General features: G+C 41.4%; 1 protein-coding gene across 1 annotated transcript; it reads right to left on the bottom strand.

Moving 5' to 3' along the window:
• Positions 1-1715: 1715 nt before the first annotated feature.
• LOC110538933 (nuclear body protein SP140-like protein) lies at positions 1716-22303 on the bottom strand. The gene is made up of 15 exons (XM_036938065.1): positions 21798-22303; positions 20615-20789; positions 20106-20384; positions 19833-19952; positions 18062-18195; positions 13086-13133; positions 12739-12787; positions 12355-12543; positions 11624-11763; positions 11368-11436; positions 5102-5229; positions 4881-4998; positions 4617-4691; positions 2335-2478; positions 1716-2129 (listed from the first exon to the last, which is right to left on the bottom strand). Exons 1-15 carry the CDS (start codon positions 21930-21932, stop codon positions 2016-2018), a joined length of 1917 nt encoding a protein of 638 aa, XP_036793960.1. The 5' UTR covers positions 21933-22303; the 3' UTR covers positions 1716-2015.
• Positions 22304-22969: the final 666 nt, after the last annotated feature.

The raw sequence follows: 22969 nt of genomic DNA, 5'->3' as shown, positions 1-22969 counted from the left end.
TTCCTGAGCGGTATGATGGCTGCGTGGTCCCATGGTGTTTATACTTGCGTACTATTGTTTGTACAGATGAACGTGGTACCTTCAGGCATTTGGAAATTGCTCCCAAGGATGAACCAGACTTGTGGAGGTCAAACATTTTTTTCTGAGGTCTTGGCTGATTTCTTTTGATTTTCCTATGATGTCAAGCAAAGAGAAGTTGAGTTTGAAGGTAGGCCTTGACATTCATCCACAGGTACACCTCCAATTGACTCAAATGATGTCAATTAGCCTATCAGAAGCTTCTAAAGCCATGACATCATTTTCTGGAATTTTCGAAGCTGTTTGAAGGCATAGTCAACTTAGTGCATGTAAACTTCTAACCCACTGGAATGACCCACCAATGTAGACTTGTACACAATCGCCCAACCTTAACACACACACACACACACACACACACACACACACACTCTCTCTGTGTGATTACAGTAGGCTAACGTATGTCAATGGTTTTAGGAACAGCAGTAACATCAGGCACGATTTAGGCTACCAACTGCCTTGCCAGTTGTAGCTCAATCTTGGGTGCAATGATCACGTTCCCTTACTGAATGACTGTGTGGAGGCTCATTGATTTAACGTTACGTTAGCCTACATGATACACCAGTAAAGTAATAAAATATATAGCTGTCAGCTATCTTAGCCACAACTTACTATTCTTTGTGCAGCTTTAAATGTCAAACAAAGTTGGAAATTGTTGCGCTTCCGTCTGTAATTTTCTTCCCGTTTTTTTCTTGATACAGAGTTGTCTTTATATCCGAAAATAATAATTTTGGGTATCATCTTTCCAAGGGCTGAATCTGAATTCACCCGCTGACGTTCCTCTGCACTGCCACGCGCAACTTTTTCTCAGCTGGCACAATTTGATTGGCTGCTGTCCAATTCAAACTGTAATCCGTTAAATGAAGAGTTGATGCGCTGCACACTTTCTTTTCGAGTCATTCATGTGACTCGAGTCAACACCAATGGTATGTTGTACAGTGTTTTAGAAATTCACAAGTTTATTTTCGACAGAATCCCTGGACATACATCTAGTAAGGACTTCTAAGGCTCTTGCACGAGAAGTTAGGAAAGCAACATTTACTGTGTGAAATGCAATGTTATCACCATCATTCTATTTCAATTATCATCACACACCCATTTTCACTGCTAGCAGCCACTAACATTGAGTGGCTGCTGACAACATAGTGACTCGACTCCATTCACTTTAATAATGGAAAAATGGATGTAAAAATGTATCACTAGCCACTTTAAACAATGCCACTTAATATCATGTTTATATACCCTACATTACATCTCATATGTATATACTGTACCCTATACCATCTACTGCATCTTGCCATCTTTATGTTATACATGTATCACTAGCCACTTTAAACAATGCCACTTTTATGTTTACATACCCTACATTACATCTCATATGTATATACTGTACCCTATACCATCAACTGCATCTTGCCATCTTTATGTTATACATGTATCACTAGCCACTTTAAACAATGCCACTTTTATGTTTACATACCCTACATTACTCATCTCATATGTATATACTGTACTCTATACCATCTACTGCATCTTGCCTATGGCGTTCTGTACCATCACTCATTCATGTATCTTTATGTACATATTGTTCATCCCTTTACACTTGTGTGTATAAGGTAGTTGTTGTGGAATTGTTAGGTTAGATTACTCGTTGGTTATTACTGCATTGTCGGAACTAGAAGCACAAGCATTTCGCTACACTCGCAATAACATTTGCTAACTATGTGTATGTGACTAATAAAATTGGATTTTGATTGGAATTAAAACAAATGAAAGAAATTCATGAAAGGACTAGATGGATAACAATGTACATGCATGGAAAATAAGATCTGTACAACTTGGTGTACATGTCTGTATGAAGGCTGTATAGAAAGACCATTGCATGGTGAATATTCCCTGTTGTCTCATAGTGAGATAACAGTACAGACTTGATGAAGGCTCTACTGGCTGTTGGATGCAGTTGGATGCTGAAGTTGGATGCTGAATGTACTCTTGAACTCTCTCTCAAATAGATCCTTCAATCTTTCGCCCATCACACAGAACTCTGCATTATCCTTCAGAGAAAAGACAGACACATTTGTATAGAAAACATAATAAACTAGTAATGCATAAAACACAACTCATTTAGCCTAATTCATATTTGTTATGGATTAAAAAAAGACACATTGTTAAAGTGTTATTCATGCATTAGCACAATTCCAAGATTTGTTCAAAATAATGTTGCCCTAAGTCTTCACATTGGATGTAGTGCAGTCTTACCCTGTTAAATGTGGCACAGTTGGTGAAGATAAGCAACACATCAGACACAAAGTGTTGCACTGACTGGTAGAGATTCTGCTGCAGCTTCTCCACAACCCTGTCCAGCCATATAGGGGTCTTTATCACACTGGTGTAGTTTTTCACCTGGCAATGAAACATACAGACGGAGATAAACTCAGCAAAAAAATTAAAATCCCTTTTTCAGGACCCTATCTTTCCAAGATCATCTGTAAAAGTACAAATAACTTCACAGATCTTCATTGTAAAGGGTTTAAACATCGTTTCCCATGCTTGTTCAATTAACCATCAACAATGAATGAACATGCACCTGTGGAACAGTCGTTAAGACACTAACAGCTTACAGATGGTAGGCAATTAAGGTCACAGTTATGAAAACTGAGGACACTAAAGAAGCCTTTCTACTGACTCTGAATTACACCAAAAGAAAAATGACCAGAGTCCCTGCTCATCTGCATGAACGTGCCTTAGGCATGCTGCAAGGAGGCATGAGGACTGCAGATGTGGCCAGGGCAATAAATTGCAATGTCCGTACTGTGAGACGCCTAATACAGAGCTACAGGGAGACAGGACGGACAGCTGATCGTCCTCGCAGTGGCAGACCACGTGTAACAACACCTGCACAGGACCGGTACGTCCAAACATCACACCTGCGGGACAGGTACAGGATGGCAACTGATGGGTCAAATTGAGATCATGATAGGGGCTGCACCAAATGTTTGATGTATTATAATAATTGATTATGCTTATTTTGTATTAATAGAAGGGGAGGGGCTATGGTATGGGACCCCTCCTCTACGTTTATATGGTCCTAGACTACAGATTAACAATATATATATATTCATTGTAAGGTTTTAGAATTGTTCCACAGTCTTTTCTAAGTCTCTGCCTCTTATTAAGAAATGGTCTGTGAGAAAGCATTTCAAAGATAAACAAAGAGCCCTTACAGGGGAGTAGAAGAGATAAGAGGCTAGTCAGACATACCTCTATAAATCAACTTGTGGGAGTAGACATTTACTGCTGAGGCCTTATAAAACACTGGAACTATTGTATCTCTTGCAAGTTTGTATAGCTGTGTATGCATGAGCTTGGTCTGAGGAGTAGCAGGTAATGACGTATGCAGTGACATCACAGGGGGTTAACTACAAGCATTATAAAAGCAACTTGGACTTTTCCTATGGTGCAGAACTCATGAGACATCAGTTATATGTGTGATATTTGATCTTTGACTTCTGTCTACAGCTATATTTGGATTAAAATGGTTAGGGTTTATCAGTGCACGTTTTGAGTGTTCCTTATTTGTTATTAAGTAAATAAAACACAGCACAGGAAAATGGAACCAACTCAACAACAACTGCCGAGTTACACCAGGAACGCACAATCCCTCCATCAGTGCTCAGACTGTCCTCAATAGGCTGACAGAAGCTGGACTGAGGGCTTGTAGACCTGTTGTAAGGCAGGTCCTCACCAGACATCACTGGCAACAACATTGCCTATGGGCACAAACCCACCGTCGCTGGCCAGACAGGACTGGCAAAAAGTGCTATTCATAGACCAGTCACGTTTTTGTCTCACCAGGGGTGATGGTCGGATTCGTTACACCGAGGCCTGTACTCTGGAGCGGGATCGATTTGGAGGTGGAGGGTCCGTCATTGTCTGGGGCGGTGTGTCACAGCATCATCGGACTGAGCTTGTTGTCATTGCAGGCAATCTCAATGCTGTGTGTTACAGTGAAGACATCCTCCTCCCTCATGTGGTACCCTTCCTGCAGGTTCATCCTGACATGATCCTCCAGTATGACAATGCCACCAGCCATACTGCTCGTTCTGTGCGTGATTTCCTGCAAGACAGGAATGTCAGTGTTCTGCCATGGCCAGCGATGAGCCCGGATCTCAATCCCATTGAGCACGTCTGGGACCTGTTGGATCGGAGGGTGAGGGCTAGGGCCATTCGCCCCAGAAATGTCCAGGAACTTGCAGGTGCCTTGGTGGAGTGGGGTGACATCTCACAGCAAGAACTGGCAAATTTGGTGCAGTCCATGAGGAGGAGATGCACTGCAGTACTTACATTTTGATTTTGATCTCCCCCCTTTGTTCAGGGACACATTCAATTTCTGTTAGTCCAATGTCTGTGGAACTTGTTTAGTTTATGTCCCAGTTGTTGAATCTTATTTTCATACAAATATTTACACACACACACACACACACACACACACACACACACACACACACACACGGGAGAGAGAGAGAACCATGCAAACTTACATTGATACAAGGATCTGCCACAATGATGTGGTCCTTGTCAGCTTGGTATAGACACAGCAGGAGGTACTGGCATTCCTGTCAGAGTAAACACACATTTATGTGACTAGTCAAAGATTGTTTACATTTAAGTGAATCATTATTTAATGTCAAGTATATATTGACGGTTATAATGGACAGACTGACAGATAGATATATAGATAGATTGGTCCAATTGCCTGTCAATCAATGAAACAATGGTAGCAGTCATTTGTTCAGGCTCCTTACCAGTAGGTGGTCAGAGATTCGGCAGGTCAAGGCTTCCTGGTAAGTCTTTTGACTGGGGTAACGCCACGGCTGACTGGCCCTCAGTACACAAAATGTGCACACCCACGGAAGATTATCCCTATGATTACACACACACACACTAAGCTGACAGCTAAGTTTACCTACACAGAACAAACAGACCTCTCTTGTATCAATCTCACTCTCTCATCAACTGTTCTCACCCCAGCATAGTGTCATCCACATTAGGAAGATGACATCTCTGATGGAAGGAGCGAGGACACTCATCACAGCATATCAAGCTACCCTGGCTTCTACAGATGAAGCAGTCGTCATCGTTATCCTGATCATGCTGCCAAGACAGAGAAGAGAGGAAGGTAAGAAGGAATTGGAAACAAACAAGCACCAACTGCCTGTTTGTGTGTTAAATACCGTACAGATTGGTTTCCCACACCCTCGGGTGTAAAACAAGGAGACTCCTGATCACCGATCCTGTTTGCTATGTTTATTAATGATTTGACAAAATAAATGTAAAAGTTAAATACTAGAGTAAGATATATAATGGTGAAATGCTGATTATATTATTTTGATGGCAGAAACTGAACAAGACCTGCGGAAAATGTTATTAAGTACGGCCAATTGGTGTAAAAGATGGAGACTCGTGATCAATAAAAACATTTTAAAAACTTCAAATGCATTTTAGAATACCGAGTAATAAGAGAAGTGTTTTTCAGTTTTAGTGGAGAAATTCTTGAGTTTACTAGCAATGACAAATATTTGGGTATTTATTTTGGTGAACATATGACTTTCTTCGGCACATCTGACCTGGCTGATTCAGCAAGTAGAGCTCTTGGGGGAGTCATAGGAAGAACAAAACCACTCAAAGATATTAGCTATGCCACTTATTCCAAACTGTAGCATACATGTGTATGTCTCATGTTCTATTCAGGAGGAGTGTGGGATGCTAAGAGGTATCTCAAAGCAGTACATGATTTTTTGCTTACGTGATTTTTTTCCCCCACAAGTTTGCGCAATAACTGGGGACATGGTGAGATGGAAGGCCTGCATGGTGAGACTTTGGAATAGACTGTGGGATATGCCAATTGCCAGAATACCCATCAAAGTTTTTCAATGGGATCTCTTCATATGGGCAACTGAAATGTCTGAACTTTGCTAGCAGTCTGACATTGACCATTTCTTTGAAAACAATTTAAGGGAGACATAGATGCTCTTTTAATATATATATTTTTAGGGGGTAGATCAGCTTTAATATTGCAGATACATTGATAGAAGCCACAATCTAATTGTCTGCATCATTTTCAATCCCCCATATATTTGTGGGTAAATATACAGTACCAGTCAAAAGTTTGGACACTCCTATTCATTCAAGGGTATTGAGTATTTTCTACATTGTAGAATAACAGTGAAGACATCAAAACTATGAAATAACACATATGGAATCATGTTATAACGACACAGGGCGAGACCCAGATACAGACACCGGAGGCAGATGGTTCGGGTCTCTGATATTTATTGAAAAACAAGGGGCAAGCAAGAGACAGGTCGAGGACAGGCAAAAGTTCATAAACCAGGTCAGAGTCCAAAAGGTATGGGGCGGCAGGCAGGCTCGAAGTCAGGGCAGACTGAATGGTCATGCAGGCAGGTTCAGTGTCCGGGCAGAGAAAGGGTCAGAACCAGGAGAAGTAGAAAAACAGACTAGGAAACCATGAGCACGGAAAAACATGCTGGTTGACTTGACAAGACAAGATGAACTGGCAACAGACAGACAGAAGACACCGGTATAAATACACAGGGAATAACGGGAACAAATGGGAGACACCTGGTGGGGGGTGGAGACAAGCAAAAGACAGGTGAAGCAGATCAGGGTGTGACACATATAGTAACCAAAAAAGTGTTAAATCAAAATATATTTTAGATAGTACAAATAAAGAAAAACTCTGAAATGAGTAGGTGTGTCCAAACTTTCGACTGGTACTGTGTATTTGTCATATACTGTATTTTCATTTATTATTTCCCCTAACCCTATCATCCCTCCCCTAATTGGAGTAAACTAATAGACAACAATACATTCGCTTCTAATTCCAGTTTATACATACTCTATACATTTTACAGACACAGTATATTTGACATTAGTTATCTTAATTTGTATTTATTGTTTGTCCCACCCTTTAGCTCCCCTCAACCCCTCCAATCTATCTCTGAACACACTCCAGTTTTGTGGTGATATCTCACAAAAGTCCTGAACCCTTCTATTCTCGTAGTTCCTACAGATTGAAGATATCAAAAAAAAATTACAAGTATTATTATACTATTGATCAATTTTAGTAGGACTTTTCAAATCACCCAGCAGTGCTATTTGCAGAGTTAGCTCCAGGTAAATGTTGTAATTCATCCATTCCTGAATCTGCAACCAAAAACAAGCTAGGTATGGGCAGTACCAAAAAGAAAGGTGATCTAATGATTCTGCCTCTTCGCAGCAAAATCTGCAGAACTGGGATGGTTGTATCCCCCATATAATTTATATAACATTCTATTGGATGTAAGAATTGTATATAATAATTGAAATTGAAAAGGTTTTGAATCCGGTTGTCATTTTGTGAATTAGTTGACAAACCATTGGTCCTTAAATGAAACTGGTATACTTTTTATTTATCACAATTTTCTTTCAACCAATTTTGACAGACAAGTTCCTTACCTTCTCCCCCTTCCACTTGCCTCTTCCATTTTTGGGGACTTAGACACTATTAAAAAAAACTACTGACGACGCAATATGAAAATAAATGGGTGGATGAGATTAAGCATCAACCCAAATTGAGAACCTTCTGTTAGATTAAGGGTGAATTCGTGTGTGAGAGATATATTATGTACAACCTACCTAAAAGCAAGAGATCCCTATGTGCACATGTAAGATCAGGGATATTGCCTCTGCGTATTTAAACAGGTGGGTGAAATGGAAGAGAAAAGCCTAACTATTGTGACCTCGAAGAGATAGAGAATAATATTTATTTGATCCTTTATTGCCCTTTCTACCACGATACGCTTGCCCTTATTCCAGAAAGTCCACCAAATATACCCTGGCATTACTGTATGTGGCTGAACGATGAGGAGAAACTGGAACAGTTTTTGTCCATTGTGTATTTCCGTTTGCTGAATTGTTTTGATAAAAGCCTAGAAGAAAAAGGGTGACCTATTATTAAATTTAAAAAATATTCAGCCCCAGACAACTAGCAAAGTGCATATATGTATATTCAGTGCATTCGGAAAGTATTCAGACCCCTTCACCTTTTCCACATTTTGTAACATTATAGCCTTATTCTAAAATGTATTCAATTGTTTTTATCCCTCATCAATCTACACACATTACCCCATAATGATGAAGCAAAATCAGGTTCTTAGAAATGTTTGCAAATGTATTCAAAATAGAAAACGGAAAGATCACATTTATATAAGTATTCAGACCCTTTACTCAGTACGTTGTTGAATCACATTTGGCACCGATTACAGCCTCCTGCCTTCATGGGTATGACACTACAAGCTTGGCACACCTGTATTTGCGGAGTTTCTCCCATTCTTCTCTGCAGATCCTCTCAAGTTCTCTCAGGTTGGAAGGGGAGCGTCACTGAACAGCCATTTTCAGTTCTCTTCAGAGATGTTCGATCTGATTCAAGTCCGGGCTCTGGCTGGGGTACTCAAGGACATTAAGATACTTTTCCTGAAACCACTACTTCGTTGTCTTGGATGTATGCTTAGGGTTGTTGTCCTGTCAGACTGAGGCGAAGGTTCACCTTCCAAGGTCCTAAGTGCTCTGGAGCAGGATTTCATCAAGGATCTCTCTGTATTTTGCTCCGTTCTCTCGACCCCGACTAGTCTACCAGTTCCTGATGCTGAAAAACATCCCCACAGCATGATGCTGCCACCACGCTTCACCGTAGGGATGGTATTGGCCAGGTGATGAGCAGTGCCTGATTACCTCCTGACGTGACGCTTGACATTCAGGCCAAAGAGTTCAATCTTGTTTCATCAGACCAAAGAATCTTGTATTTCATGGTCTGAGAGTCCTTTAGGTGCCTTTTGGCAAACTAGTACACTGTCAACTGTGGGACCTTACCTGGACGTGTGTGTCTTTCCAAATCATGTCCAATCAATTGAATTTACCACAGGCGGACTCCAATCAATTTGTAGAAACATCAAGAATGATCAATGGAACCAGGATGCACCTGAGCTCATTTTCGAGTCTCATAGCAAAGGGTCTGAATACGTACAGTCGGAAGTTTACATACACTTGGGTCATTAAAACTCGTTTTTCAACCACTCCACAAATTTCTTGTTAACAAACAAAAGTTTTGGTAAGTCGGTTAGGACATCTACTTTGCGCATGACACAAGTCATTTTTCCAACAATTGTTTACAGACAGATTATTTCACTTATAATTCACTGTATCACAACTCAAGTGGGTCAGAAATGTACATACACTAAGTTGACTGTGCATTTAAACTGCTTGGAAAATTCCAGAAATTATGTCATGGCTTTAGAAGCTTCTGATAGGCTAATTGACATAATTTGAGTCGATTGGAGGTGTACCTGTGGATGTATTTCAAGGCCAACCTTCAAACTCAGTGCCTCCTTGCTTAACATCATGGGAAAATCTAAATAAATCAGCCATGACCTCAGAAAAAAAATTGTAGACCTCCACACATCTGGTTCATCCTTGGGAGCAATTTCCAAACGCCTGAAGGTACCACGTTCATCTGTACAACCAATAGTATGCAAGTATAAACACCATGGGACCACGCAGCCATCATAACGCTCAGGAGGAGACACGTTCTGTCTCCTAAAGATGAACGTACTTTGGTGCGAAAAGTGCAAATCAATCCCAGAACAACAGCAAAGGACCTTGTGAAGATGCTGGAGGAAACAGGTACAAAAGTATCTATATCCAGAGTAAACAAGTTCTGTATCGACATAACCTAAAAGGCCTCTCAGCAAGGAAGAAGCCACTGCTCCAAAACCGCCATAAAAAAAGCCAGACTACTGTTTGCAACTGCACATGGGGATAAAGATTGTAATTTTTGGAGAAATGTTCTCTGGTCTGATGAAACAAAAATAGAACTGTTTGGCCATAATGACCATTATTATGTTTGGAGGAAAAAGGGGGAGGCTTGCAAGCCGAAGAACACCATTCCAACCGTGAAGCACGGGGGTGGCAGCATCATGTTGTGGGGGTGCTTTGCTGCAGGAGAGACTGGTGCACTTCACAAAATAGATGGCATCATGTGGTAGGAAAATTATGTGGATATATTGAAGCAACATGTCAAGACTTCAGTCAGGAAGTTAAAGCTTGGTCGCAAATGGGTCTTACAAATGGACAATGACCCCAAGCATACTTCCAAATTTGTGGCAAAATGGCTTAAGGACAACAAAGTCAAGGAATTGGAGTGGCTATCACAAAGCCCTGACCTCAATCCCATAGAAAATTTGTGGGCAGAACTGAAAAAGCTTGTGCGAGCAAGGAGGCCTACAAACCTGACTCAGTTACACCAGCTCTGTCAGGAGGAATGGGCCAAAATTCACCCAAGTTATTGTGGGAAGCTTGTGGAAGGCTACACGAAACGTTTGACCCAAGTTAAACAATTTAAAGGCAATGCTACCAAATACTAATTGAGTGTATGTAAACTTCTGACCTACTGTGAATGCGATTAAATAAATAATTCTCTCTACAATTATTCTGACATTTCACATTCTTAAAATAAAGTGGTGATCCTAACTGACCTAAGACAATGATTTTTTACTAGGATTAAATGTCAGGAATTGTGAAAAACTGAGTTTAAATGTATTTGGCTAGGGTGTATGTAAACTTCCTACTTCAACTGTATGTAAATAAGGTATTTCTATTTTTATTTTTTAATACATTCACAAAAATGTAACTTCGTCATGATGGGGTACTGGGTGTAGATTGATGAGGTTTTTTTTATTCAATCCATTTTAGAATAAGGCTGTAAGGTAACAAAATGTGGGAAAAGTGAAGGGGTCTGAATACTTTCCAAATGCACTGTAGATTGTGTACAGGCCTGTCTCACACTTGAATCTTCTCTTTTTCGAGACCAGGTTTAAACACCTTCTGTTTCATTTTTCTGTATTTATTTTTATAATTTTTACTGATCTAGGGTTATTATTATTATTGCTTGTATAACCTTATCTACTATTATGTACTGATTTATTTATGCTGCGCAGAACACAAGAATAATTATCACTCAGTTATCTGTCAATCATTGTAATGTTTGTTTTCAGTCAATTAACACGAAAATGTAATTAATGAATTTTGTTCATTCATTCATCATCCCCTATTCAGTGATGTTGAGAAACATCTTGGAATTTCATTATTAAAACTGCAGCATTCATTTAAACTCTGTGATTGGCTGATTGGTAAGTGGGTGCCGCTGTGTTTGTGAGGGTCGAGGGGGAAACTTACCCTGTCTTTGGCTGTAGGGCTGCACAGCTTGCACTTACACAGGAGAGAGTGAATGACCAAGATCTTACTCTGAAAATGAGAAAAAAACGAAGACCTTTTTGAAGAAGAGAAATGTTTTCATCACAAGTCCTTAAAGACCTGGCAGACTATCTTAATAAGACATTCCTTGAACAGTAGGTTGGTAAGTGCCAAACACACATTATTTTCTTATTATTTTTTCTTCCTCTCTTTCTCTCTGTTCTCCTTCCCTCTGTACCTCGATGAGGAGGCTGAGTGGTTTCCCGTCCCACTGGATGTCGTTCTTCCAGGAGGGATCTTCCAGAGCTGACTCCCCCTTCACAAACTCCACCGGGGTCATCCAGCGCAGCTCTGTACGGATGCTCTTTCCACACGACCCTGGGGCAACAGAGGACAAACTCAAATGAATCAAATATGGGTCACTACAGCTGACCAGAGTGACATAGGGCTATGGTAAAGTAACCTGTAGTGTATTATCGATAATATTAAGTTTATTTTTGTGGGGACATTTTCAGTACAAGTGCCGGTTTTAGCCAGTCAGCACATTTTTGACCATAGTCCCTGTACAGACAGACAATGAGCACATACAGAGCAGAGAGCAACATATGACAACTAACACTTAGTGCGAAGACAGAAAGAGCAATGACACAAAAAGCAACCAAACAAAAGACAGAAAATTAACAAACCAAATCTACACACCTCACAAACTACAGACAGGTTGAGTGTTGCACAGTTACGTGTGTCTGAAGGCAGTGAGTTCCAGACATGGGAAGCTCTCACAGTGAAAGCCGTCTGACTGAAGGTGCTTTTCCTTAAGGGAACTATATAGTCACCTCTCATGGCAGAACTTGTGGATCTGCTGAAATGGGTTTTCTGCTTGATAAAAGCACTAAGTGGGGTCAGTATTTGAGGTGCAGCCAGAGAAAGAGGGTTGCCAACATGTAAAAGTGTCTCCAGTAAAATTTGTACCTGATGCAAACCGATCCTTATGAAGCATTCCATTGATGGCTCCACAGGTGACTTTGAAAACAGACTTCTTCACACCACAATGGCTGCCTCCTGTACTGCTCTCTCCAGCAGTGTTTGCCTGATCTCTTCTCTCTCCTTCCTCTCTTTCCTGCTCAGCTTCTTTTTCCTCCTCATCATCCTCCTCAGATTCTGAAGTAAAGATAAATAAAGAGGTTTAGGGAAAGATGGTTTACAATATAAGTGTAAAGGGTCAGGCCTGTGTTATTCACAAAACCATATAACAACAAAAACACAACGTTAGAGAGACAACACCATCCCCTTTACCAGATAGTCATGTCTAAAGGATTCAGAAAGATTCCATTGAGCTGTGATTGGTGTACATACCTGTGTTTGAGCCCGCTGATTGGTTGAAGGGAAAGCGTGCTCTCTTGGCCTAGATTTGAGAAAAGGGACAGACCAGTTGTACATATATCAGTTACATAATAGAGTCTTTATATAATATTTTAAGAACATGGACAAATAAATTATCATTGGCCAAAGTATGATCACGCACAATAAATATAAATTCATGCCCGTATAAATGTCAAAATATCAACGGCTAAGGCTAAGCTATTGTCGAGTTTAGACAACATGTACTGAGATGCTATGACGATGCAGCGCTTAACCTATAGTCAAATGAAGTGTGGCTGTTAATCCAGAGGATGTGGTATATTGAAAGATTGGTCTCCTACCTGTGCACTCTTTCTTCTTTTAAAGTCTGGTGAAGTTAAATGGCCTTCCTGAGGTGGGTGGGATGGTGAAATGAAGGGGGAGAGAAGGGGGAACAGACATGCCATTCAGTCACTCAACACTTAAAATAAATGTCAGTGAAATACCTGTACAGTTAGTTTCTTTACAGAAAAATAAAAAGGGTATAATGTGTAGCTATAGTTTGTTGCTTTGTCTGTCCCAATTTTCTGCTATATGTATGATAAACTGATATGCTTCCCCGGAGACCGGGGTTGGTTGTCTTACGGTTTGGTTGTCACAGTGCTAATTACTCCCAATCTAAATGGAGCTGTGTAATATTTATTACATTAAAATGTGTGAATTCTTTGAAAGAACTCATCCACCTGGTCGATTCATGTCAGCATGACAAAATATTGAGGTGTTTTATGTTTTTCATATTTTTAAAAATTATTTAGTATATGTTTGAATTATACGAATATCAGTTGAAAAGGGGTCAAGGGAGAGAAATATTTGAAACCTATTTATCTCGCTCTGCTGTTTGCATCTCGATAGCTGTCTCTGAAATGGCAAGGGGCTGAAGCTCATTGGATAGAACTCGAATTGCTAGGGGGCTTGCCCACATTGGTCTAAATGTAGGGAAAATTACACCACACAGATCCCAGTAAACAATCCCTTTTATACTATGGATTTCATGACTAATTGAGGTAATAGAGTCATTCTGCTTATAGGTTATGCATGTGTGAACTACACATTGACACATCCTGCCCAAAGCGGGAGGTTGAAAAAAAAAAAAAGCTTACTAGTCGCCAAAGTTCCGGAGCATGTCTTTAATTCAACCAAGAAAGCCTCCCGAGTGGCGCAGTGGACTAAGACACTGCACCGCAGTGCTATAGGCGTCACTACAGACCTGGGTTTGATCCCGGGCTGTATCACAACCAGCCATGATTGGGTGTCCCATAGGGCGGCGCACATTTGGCCCCAATGTCATCCGGGCCGAGGGAGGGTTTGGCAGGGGGGCTTTACTTGGCTCATCGTGCTCTATCAACTCCTTGTGGCGGGCCGGGCGCCTGCAGGCTGGTGTACAGTGTTTCCTCTGACACATTGGTGCGGTTTGCTTCTGGGTTAAGCGGGCGGGTGTTAAGAAGTGCGATTAGGTGGGTCATGTTTCAGAGGACGCATGGCTCGACCTTCGCCTCACAAGCCGGTTGGGGAGTTGGAGCGATGAAATGGGAAAGAAAAAGGGGGTAAATATATTTAAAAAAATTAAATGCTTGGCTATTTCTATGAACGTGTTTGCTAGATTGTTTCACTTCTTGTTACAAAAGTAATAAGCTACTAGCAAACATTGTGACAACCAACCCCATACTGTGTGACATCCAACCCCACGATGGGGCTGGTTGTAACAAGTGGGAAGAGTGTGTTTGATGGCGCATCAAATCGAATTACATTTTATTTGTTACGCTTCGTAAACAACAGGTGTAGACTAACTAATGGATCCATTTCCAACCACGTAGAATTAAAGATAATTAGGTAATTGAGGTAGCTATGTAGTGTAGGTAGGGGTAAAGTGATTAGGCAACAGGATAAATAGACAGTAGCAGCAGCGTATGTGTGAAAGTGTCTGTGTGTGTTAAGGATTAACATGAGAAACCGGGATCCGGAACACTCTTCACATTTCCCCCCCAAAATATAATGACATTTTCCCGCAACATGAGCAGCATCAGATTAGCAAAATATAAAATAGCACATTATCCTAGCAGGTTGTTGCATGGAAACCTTTAGCCTAGCACATTTACTTCAAGGTGGCGCAGTATTTCCCGGGACTCTCAGGATAATTATGAATTATTCCAGGTATTGAACATTGGTAGATTCCCTGGAAAATATTCATCCCCATTGGGTGTATGTAGTGTGTGTGTATGTGTGTCGGGTGTCAGTGTAAGTATGTGTGAATGTGTGGGTAGAGCCCAGTTTGTCTGGGTAGCCATTTGATTAGCTATTTAGCAGTCTTGTTTAGAAGTCTTATGGCTTGGGGGTAGAAGCTGTTCAGGGTCCTGTTGGTTCCAGACTTGGTGCATTGGTACCATTTCCTGTGCGGTAACAGAGTGAACAGTCTATGGCTTGGGTGGCTGGGGTCTTTGAAAAAATGTTAGGCCTTTCTCTGACACCGACTGGTATAGAGGTCCTTGATGGCAGGGAGCTCGGCCCCAGTGATGTGCTGAGCCGCAAACACTACTTTCTGTAGCACCTTGGAGTCAGATGCCAAGCAGTTGCCATACCAAGCGGTTATGCAGCCAGTCAATATGCTCTCAATAGTGCAGCTGTAAAACTTTTTGAGGATCTAAGGGACCATAACAAATATTTTCAGCCTCCTGAGGGCTAAGAGGCATTGTCGTGCCCTCTTCACTACTGTGTTGGTGTGTTTCGACCATGATAGATCCTTAGGAAGCGCACACCCCTGATGGGCCCCATGTTGTTGCCTACCCTCACCACCTGGGGGCGTCCTGTCAAATCAAATCAAATCAAATTTATTTATATAGCCCTTCGTACATCAGCTGATATCTCAAAGTGCTGTACAGAAACCCAGCCTAAAACCCCAAACAGCAAGCAATGCAGGTGTAGAAGCACGGTGGCTAGGAAAACTTCCCTAGAAAGGCCAAAACCTAGGAAGAAACCTAGAGAGGAACCAGGCTATGTGGGGTGGCCAGTCCTCTTCTGGCTGTGCCGGGTGGAGATTATAACAGAACATGGCCAAGATGTTCAAATGTTCATAAATGACCAGCATGGTCCAATAATAATAAGGCAGAACAGTTGAAACTGGAGCAGCAGCACGGCCAGGTGGACTGGGGACAGCAAGGAGTCATCATGTCAGGTGGTCCTGAGGCATGGTCCTAGGGCTCAGGTCCTCCGAGAGAGAGAAAGAAAGAGAGAAAGAGAGAATTAGAGAGAGCACACTTAAATTCACACAGGACACCGAATAGGACAGGAGAAGTACTCCAGATATAACAAACTGACCCTAGCCCCCCGACACATAAACTACTGCAGCATAAATACTGGAGGCTGAGACAGGAGGGGTCAGGAGACACTGTGGCCCCATCCGAGGACACCCCCGGACAGGACCAAACAGTAAGAATATAACCCCACCCACTTTGCCAAAGCACAGCCCCCACACCACTAGAGGGATATCTTCAACCACCAACTTATCATCCTGAGACAAGGCCGAGTATAGCCCACAAAGATCTCCGCCACGGCACAACCCAAGGGGGGGGGGGCGCCAACCCAGACAGGAAGATCACATCAGTGACTCAACCCACTCAAGTGACACACCCCTCCCAGGGACGTTATGAAAGAGCCCCAGTAAGCCAGTGACTCAGCCCCTGTAATAGGGTTAGAGGCAGAGAATCCCAGTGGAAAGAGGGGAACCGGCCAGGCAGAGACAGCAAGGGCGGTTCGTTGCTCCAGAGCCTTTCCGTTCACCTTCCCACTCCTGGGCCAGACTACACTCAATCATATGACCCACTGAAGAGATGAGTCTTCAGTAAAGACTTAAAGGTTGAGACCGAGTTTGCGTCTCTTACATGGGTAGGCAGACCATTCCATAAAAAATTATCTCTATAGGAGAAAGCCCTGCCTCCAGCTGTTTGCTTAGAAATTCTAGGGACAATTAGGAGGCCTGCGTCTTGTGACCGTAGCGTACGTGTATGTATGTATGGCAGGACCAAATCAGAGAGATAGGTAGGAGCAAGCCCATGTAATGCTTTGTAGGTTAGCAGTAAAACCTTGAAATCAGCCCTTGCCTTGACAGGAAGCCAGTGTAGGGAGGCTAGCACTGGAGTAATATGATCAATTTTTTTGGTTCTAGTCAGGATTCTAGCAGCCGTATTTAGCACTAACTGAAGTTTATTTAGTGCTTTATCCGGGTAGCCGGAAAGTAGAGCTTTGCAGTAGTCTAACCTAGAAGTGACAAAAGCATGGATTAATTTTTCTGCATCATTTTTGGACAGAAAGTTTCTGTCAGGAAGTTCATGGTCCAGTTGCAGAGAGAGGTGTTCAGTCCTAGGGTCCTTTGCTTATTGATGAGCTTCGAGGGCACTATGGTGTTGAACTCTGAGCTGTAGTCAATGAACAGCATTCTCAAGTAGGTGTTCCTTTTGTCCAAGTGGGAAAGGTAGTGTGGAGTGCATAAGAGATTGCGTCGTCTGTGTATCTGTTGGGGCGGTATGCACATTGGCGTGGGTCCAGGGTGTCTGGGATGATGATGTTGAGGTGAACCATGACCAGCCTTTCAAAGCATTTCATGGCTACTTTTTAACTCAGGCTCCCAGCATTAGGGAACATCCTGCGCCCACCTAGAAAATCTATGGGCTAAAAAACCTAGCTAAACAACATTAACTGACATGGACTAGTTGATCTGACGAGGAAAACTGATGATGCACAGCCCAATGTCTAAGTTTCACCTTTCAAAAGTAAGTTGACATCCGGAGTTCCAAAAAAATATGTATGTGAACACACTTTCCAGCTGGTTAGTGCATTTTCTGAGTATGCGTCCTGGTAAACTGTCCGGCCCTGCAACCTTGTGAATATTAACCTGTTTAAAGGTCTTACAGTGTCTCCGTGTTGGAATAAGATGAGGCTAAAAAGGGTCCCCATTTCAACCCGACCTTGGTGTTTCTCCTAATATTGAAAAGTCTTGTAAAATATGCTGGTGCTGAGAAATACACACGAGAGTAAAAAGTGTGACAACCAACCCCAGTCTCCCCTATATGATATTGTATATGATATAGACCTATATATATATCCCAGAGTGTAGTAGTGTATGGCAACATTGTCCAAATAACATAGGCCTGATTAGAGTATGAAAAGTGACCAAGCTGTTCAACTTTTCTGTGTTTTATTTGATGATTTTAAATCAATTGTATCCACGTCTGGTTGAATTGTGTTTTTAATGGTCAAATAAATCTAATTCAAATATATGCTGTACCTGGATCAGTTTTCCCAGATTGGTGTCTCTACAGCGGATACTGTACTTCCAGTTCTTTCTGCTCTTCTTCACCCCAAACTCCTCAAAGCCACTTGGGGTGAACCAGCGACCCTGGACCACAATGCACCTCTCCCCTGAAACAAACCAATGAGGAAGTCAGACATCATACACACCACCACAAATGAAATACAATGCAAAGTCAAATAGACTGTAGTACACATGTGCCTGACTGCAATTGAAACCTGGGTCTCCTGCACATCACAATACTGTGTTAACCCACTAAAGACTATATACATACAGATCTGGGCCCGTATCCACAAAGGGTCTCAGAGTAGAACATTAATTGTAAGTGCTGATGGGTAAACATAAAAGCTATGCATTTAGTCATAAAAGTCACACCATGTCGGCAGATACTTTGTACACCTCATAAACTGTCCTAACCAGTTAAGGGTTATCAGCAGGTGTCTTGGTAATGGAAAATGCAGCAAGTCTGTGGTTCCTGCCCCACATGCAACTATTTTGGAGTTGTTAAAATAATGTTTTAATATTTTTTTATGATCAATCCATAAATAATATAGACCTACTGTTCATGTAACAGTATGTCTTGAGCTTTTGACAACGATTTCACGAGGCCTAATCTACAAGTATATATATATATATATACTTATAAACACTAGGCTAATAAATAAACAAGTTTTTCTGTTATTTCAAGTTATCCATTTGGAGAGCAACATCACTTTGTTACAAAAAAATATGTCTACATTGGGCATGCCTATAAATTTGGCAATTGAAGGCATCTAGAGCTTATGTTGACTTGTGTTCGATGGATATGATAGACCGTTCAAACGTTGTATGCAACATTATCGGCAAGTGACTTGATGTCTCCTGTGGCAAAGCAATTCAGAGTTGTTAAATGGGAGTGACGAGTGTGTTGATATAAAGGTAATCTTGTGAAAATAATTAACTTTTAGAAACCATCAGAATAATAAAAAAAACAGGTTATATTTGCCAACATATTAGAGTAGGAAAAGTGATCGTGCCAACTTTTTACTTTTGCAACATTTGGCTACAGTCAGATTCGGCGTGGTTGTCTGAAGCGCGTTACCTATAGAGTTCACATCTGGCAATGTCTCATCACGATTGGTTATTCCCCATCATTTGCAACATTGTCAATGAGCATCATCACTATATTTCCTTTGCTCAAAATGTTGCGATTCCCCGCTGAGATAAACTTGATTTTAATCCTGGCTCAGAATTTGTCTGGGCAGTATTTTATATCCTAAAACCTACTGTGAGTTGTCTTTTGTTGTTTTAATTTTTTTTGTTTTAACAGGATCCCTAGGACCTTTTCTGAGATGCTTTGTGGACATGGGCCCTGGTCTCTGGGTTGGATAAATTGAACCACTCTCAAATTCATCAAATGCGCTATGGGTGCAAAGACTGAACATCCATACTATTAACATTCTAGTTTTAACCATGTTTTGAGGGTATATAGTGTGTGTTTACATTTACTTTGTTAACAAACATTAGAGTTAAACAAGCTTATATTTTGTTCTGATGGGGTAAGACAGTTGAACTAAGCTCATGAGGCATTTGTAAGTTCTATTCGTCAACAATCAATTGATACATATCATAAATGTCCAAAAATGGATGTAGCAACTGCAGATTGCCCCTTTAAGGTCTCAGGCACGGTTATTGGGACCGAACCACATCCACCGTTACACAGAAACACAGAGAATCACATCACATTAAGTACATTGTTACGACCTACCTTTGGCCAGCTTGTTCCTGATGAGAATGCCTTCTTTGTCCCCACAGGTGACTGGGAGCTGGGTCTTGTAGATGGGCCAGGTCCAGATGTCATCTTTCTCCCCCTTCCTGGAAGGAAAACCTGCATGGGGACACATTCCGGACAAACATTAAGATGTGACTTGAAATTAAAAATAAACATATTTCACCCCCCAAAAAGGTTACAGAGGGACTTTAGACTTTCTGACTCAAGTCCTCCTCTTTCCCAGAAGGCAGCATGAATCCTGGGACTCACAGTTGGTCGGACTCTGAACTTTCCTCTTCTGACTGGGGTTGGACTGGGTGGATGTGCTGGGCTGCTCCTCCTCAGCACTCTCACTTCTCTCTTTCTCTTTACTATTTTTCCTTCTTGTCTTCTCCTCCTCTTCTACTTCCTCTGAAGCCTTCTTCTTATCCTCCTCTTTCTCCTCTTCCTCATCCTCCTCTTCTCCTTCAGCTGAAGCCTTCTTTTTATCCTCCTCCTCCTCTTCCTTCTCCACCTTCTTTGGCAGTTTCTCATAGAATGTGAACGACCCTGAATGGGATTGGAGGCAACATTTAGTAAACCATGCAACCTAAATAATTTACAACTAATTAAAACAAATAGAATATAAATTTGACAGGGCATTGAACCTCAACTTCTAAGTATCCACCATTGTGGTTACATTTATATTAAACTAGGAATTATAATTATATACTGATATTAACTTATGCAAACGAATGCCATAATAATACAATAATAAGAGTGAAGACTCCAGAACTGACCGTCCAGCAGGCGGTTTCGGAGCAGGCGTAACGTGGGGTACTGCTGCAGGAGGTGGTCCCTGAACACACAGTTCCAGAACACCTTGATGCTGTTGGGCCTCTCTGCCTCCACCCAGTCCAACACCTGGTACACACCCTTCTCCCTCAGCTCCTTACTCCTCATCCGAATCAGCTTCTGCAGGAGTGGTCAAATACAAAACTATGGTCCAATTTGTGAGGGTTGTCAAATTAAGGCTGGAGTGGAGTGATAGACTTGATTCTCTAGAAGCAACCACCACCTCAATAAGTTCCTGTGACAGACAGGAATTTATGGACACACATCAGGCCTTATGATCATCAACTCCAATTTCCACTCGTACAATAACATTCTGAGACCTGTTACTACCAGCTAGCAATAGGACAGTAACTGGTGTTAGTGTACACAGTACACTCAAGAGCATACAAAATAGGATAAATAATTTTACCAAATCAATTCTGTAGACTACAATTTGTTTTGTTACACAGTTTAATCAGGGTTTTATTCAGTAGTGTAGTATAGCACAGTACAATACAGTACAGTATAGTTTACTTCAGTAGAGTACAGTTGAGAACAGTACAGTAAAGTGTAATACATTAGAGTACAGTCCAGTTTAATTCAGTAGAGTACAGTTTAGTTCAGTAGAGTACATTAGAGTAAAGTAGGGTACAATACAGTACTATACTCTACTGTGCTCTGCTGTATTGAACTATACTTTACTTTTATTTACTGTACTGTACTCTGCTGTGCTCTACATTACTGCACTGTGCTGTCCAAACCTGTGAAACATAGATGTCTATGATAGGTTGAAAAATCTGAACCAATCATAGACATTTGTCAATGTTTGGGCCAAAGCCGGACAGGACCACTTCTGAACCAATTGTAGATGTCTATGTTTAGGCCAAATAAAGGCCTTCCTCGACTAGATGTCTGTGGACGTTGAAATCAAGGCCAGTAATCTGAACCAAACATTGACGTCTGTGATTGGTTCCGATTTGGTCCAATCCCGACCCCCCCCCCCCCCCCCCCCAAGGGGACAAAAAGGACACACAAAAAACATCTAAAAGACGTCGGCGTGGGTCCGTGGTTGATAGGATATAACTTGCTTAAACTTTGAGTGGGCGGGTGTATGAATAGAAATTTAGCAGTCCAGTCTACTGCTCTCACCTTGTACATTTCTTCCGGAATGAGGTTGTGGTCTCGGAGCTGGTTAAGAAATGTGTGTGGTTGCTCCATGCACGACATCTCTGTCCTACTACAGCGGAAAAACCGCAGTAACTCCTCATCTGTCAGAAAATCCATTGGCGCAGACGCAACTGCCACTCTTCAATACAGTTTTCTTTGTCGAAACAAAATCCAGTATTTACCAGGTCACTGAATATTATTAATAGTTGAATAATGAACGATCCTGTTCGTATTGGGTTGCATATATATACACTGAAAAATTAAAGTTTGATTGACATTGTGTGGACTATTTACATTTCAATACAGGCCCCGGGCGGATTGATTCATTCAGACGAATGCACATACCAATAGACGCGCGTTTGGAAGAAGGACGTAGAGGACGTAATGAAAACGTTTTCAACTGTAGGCCAACAAGTTGTTATTAAAGTTATTTTCAAAGATTTTATAGATATCCCGCAAGCACGGAAGTACACTTCAAGTGATGTTTGGAAAGTGAAAGTGTTCATGTGATTTCATATGAGCCACAAGGGGAGAGGCTATAGATTGTTTAACTCATTGGTCTATATTTGAGGAGCTCCGTGGACCCTCCTTGTTCGGAAGTAATTTAGCCATTGTAGCCATTGGCGAAAGGGTTGACAGATCTCGCTGAAATGTCTAGCCCAAATACCACTCATCACTGGACCACAAGGCATGGAAACGAGCCCATTTTTTTTCTGCAGTAAGTGAGGAGTTGCCACCGTTCCCCATAACATTATCGAGGGAATAAAGAAGGTAATATCAACATAACTTGTAGACATAAGAAGCAAAATTCGGTTTTCCATCAAAACAATCATTATTGAGAGCTAACTTGACGAACAAAGGAATTTAAGGAATTTAAATGAAAAGTATAAGAACAATGATACATCTTACTCCCTTCTAGCCAACCACAAAATAAAACCACAGATAAATTAGAAAATCTGAACTCATTAATGGTGGTTGCGTTGACTGTCTTTGCTGGTAAAATAAGCAAGAGACAGGAGTGATCACTGAGCAGTCATATTAACTAACTCTTCTAAGAAAGGAGTCGTCTTTGATTTAACACCTTATCAAGCACAATGGCGCGATGCCACTGTACCACCACTGTCAACAGAAAGTTTGAACTGTCACTCGTGCAG

The sequence above is a fragment of the Oncorhynchus mykiss genome, chromosome 12, assembly GCF_013265735.2.
Source record: "Oncorhynchus mykiss isolate Arlee chromosome 12, USDA_OmykA_1.1, whole genome shotgun sequence".
Classification (NCBI taxonomy): Eukaryota; Metazoa; Chordata; class Actinopteri; order Salmoniformes; family Salmonidae; genus Oncorhynchus; species Oncorhynchus mykiss.
The sequence above is the reverse complement of the archived record's forward strand: the minus strand, read 5'-3'. Positions and strand labels throughout refer to the sequence as shown.

What these genes read in the sequence shown, in the direction of transcription:
- LOC110538933 (XM_036938065.1), bottom strand. Translation starts at nt 21,932, where the DNA reads ATGGATTTTCTGACAGATGAGGAGTTACTGCGGTTTTTCCGCTGTAGT. An exon ending in GTGGATGACACTATGCTGGG is followed by an intron (nt 4,999 to 5,101) that starts GTGAGAACAGTT and finishes GTGTAATCATAG; the next exon opens with GGATAATCTTCCGTGGGTGT. An exon ending in ACTGTGCCACATTTAACAGG is followed by an intron (nt 2,130 to 2,334) that starts GTAAGACTGCAC and finishes TTTTCTCTGAAG; the next exon opens with GATAATGCAGAGTTCTGTGT.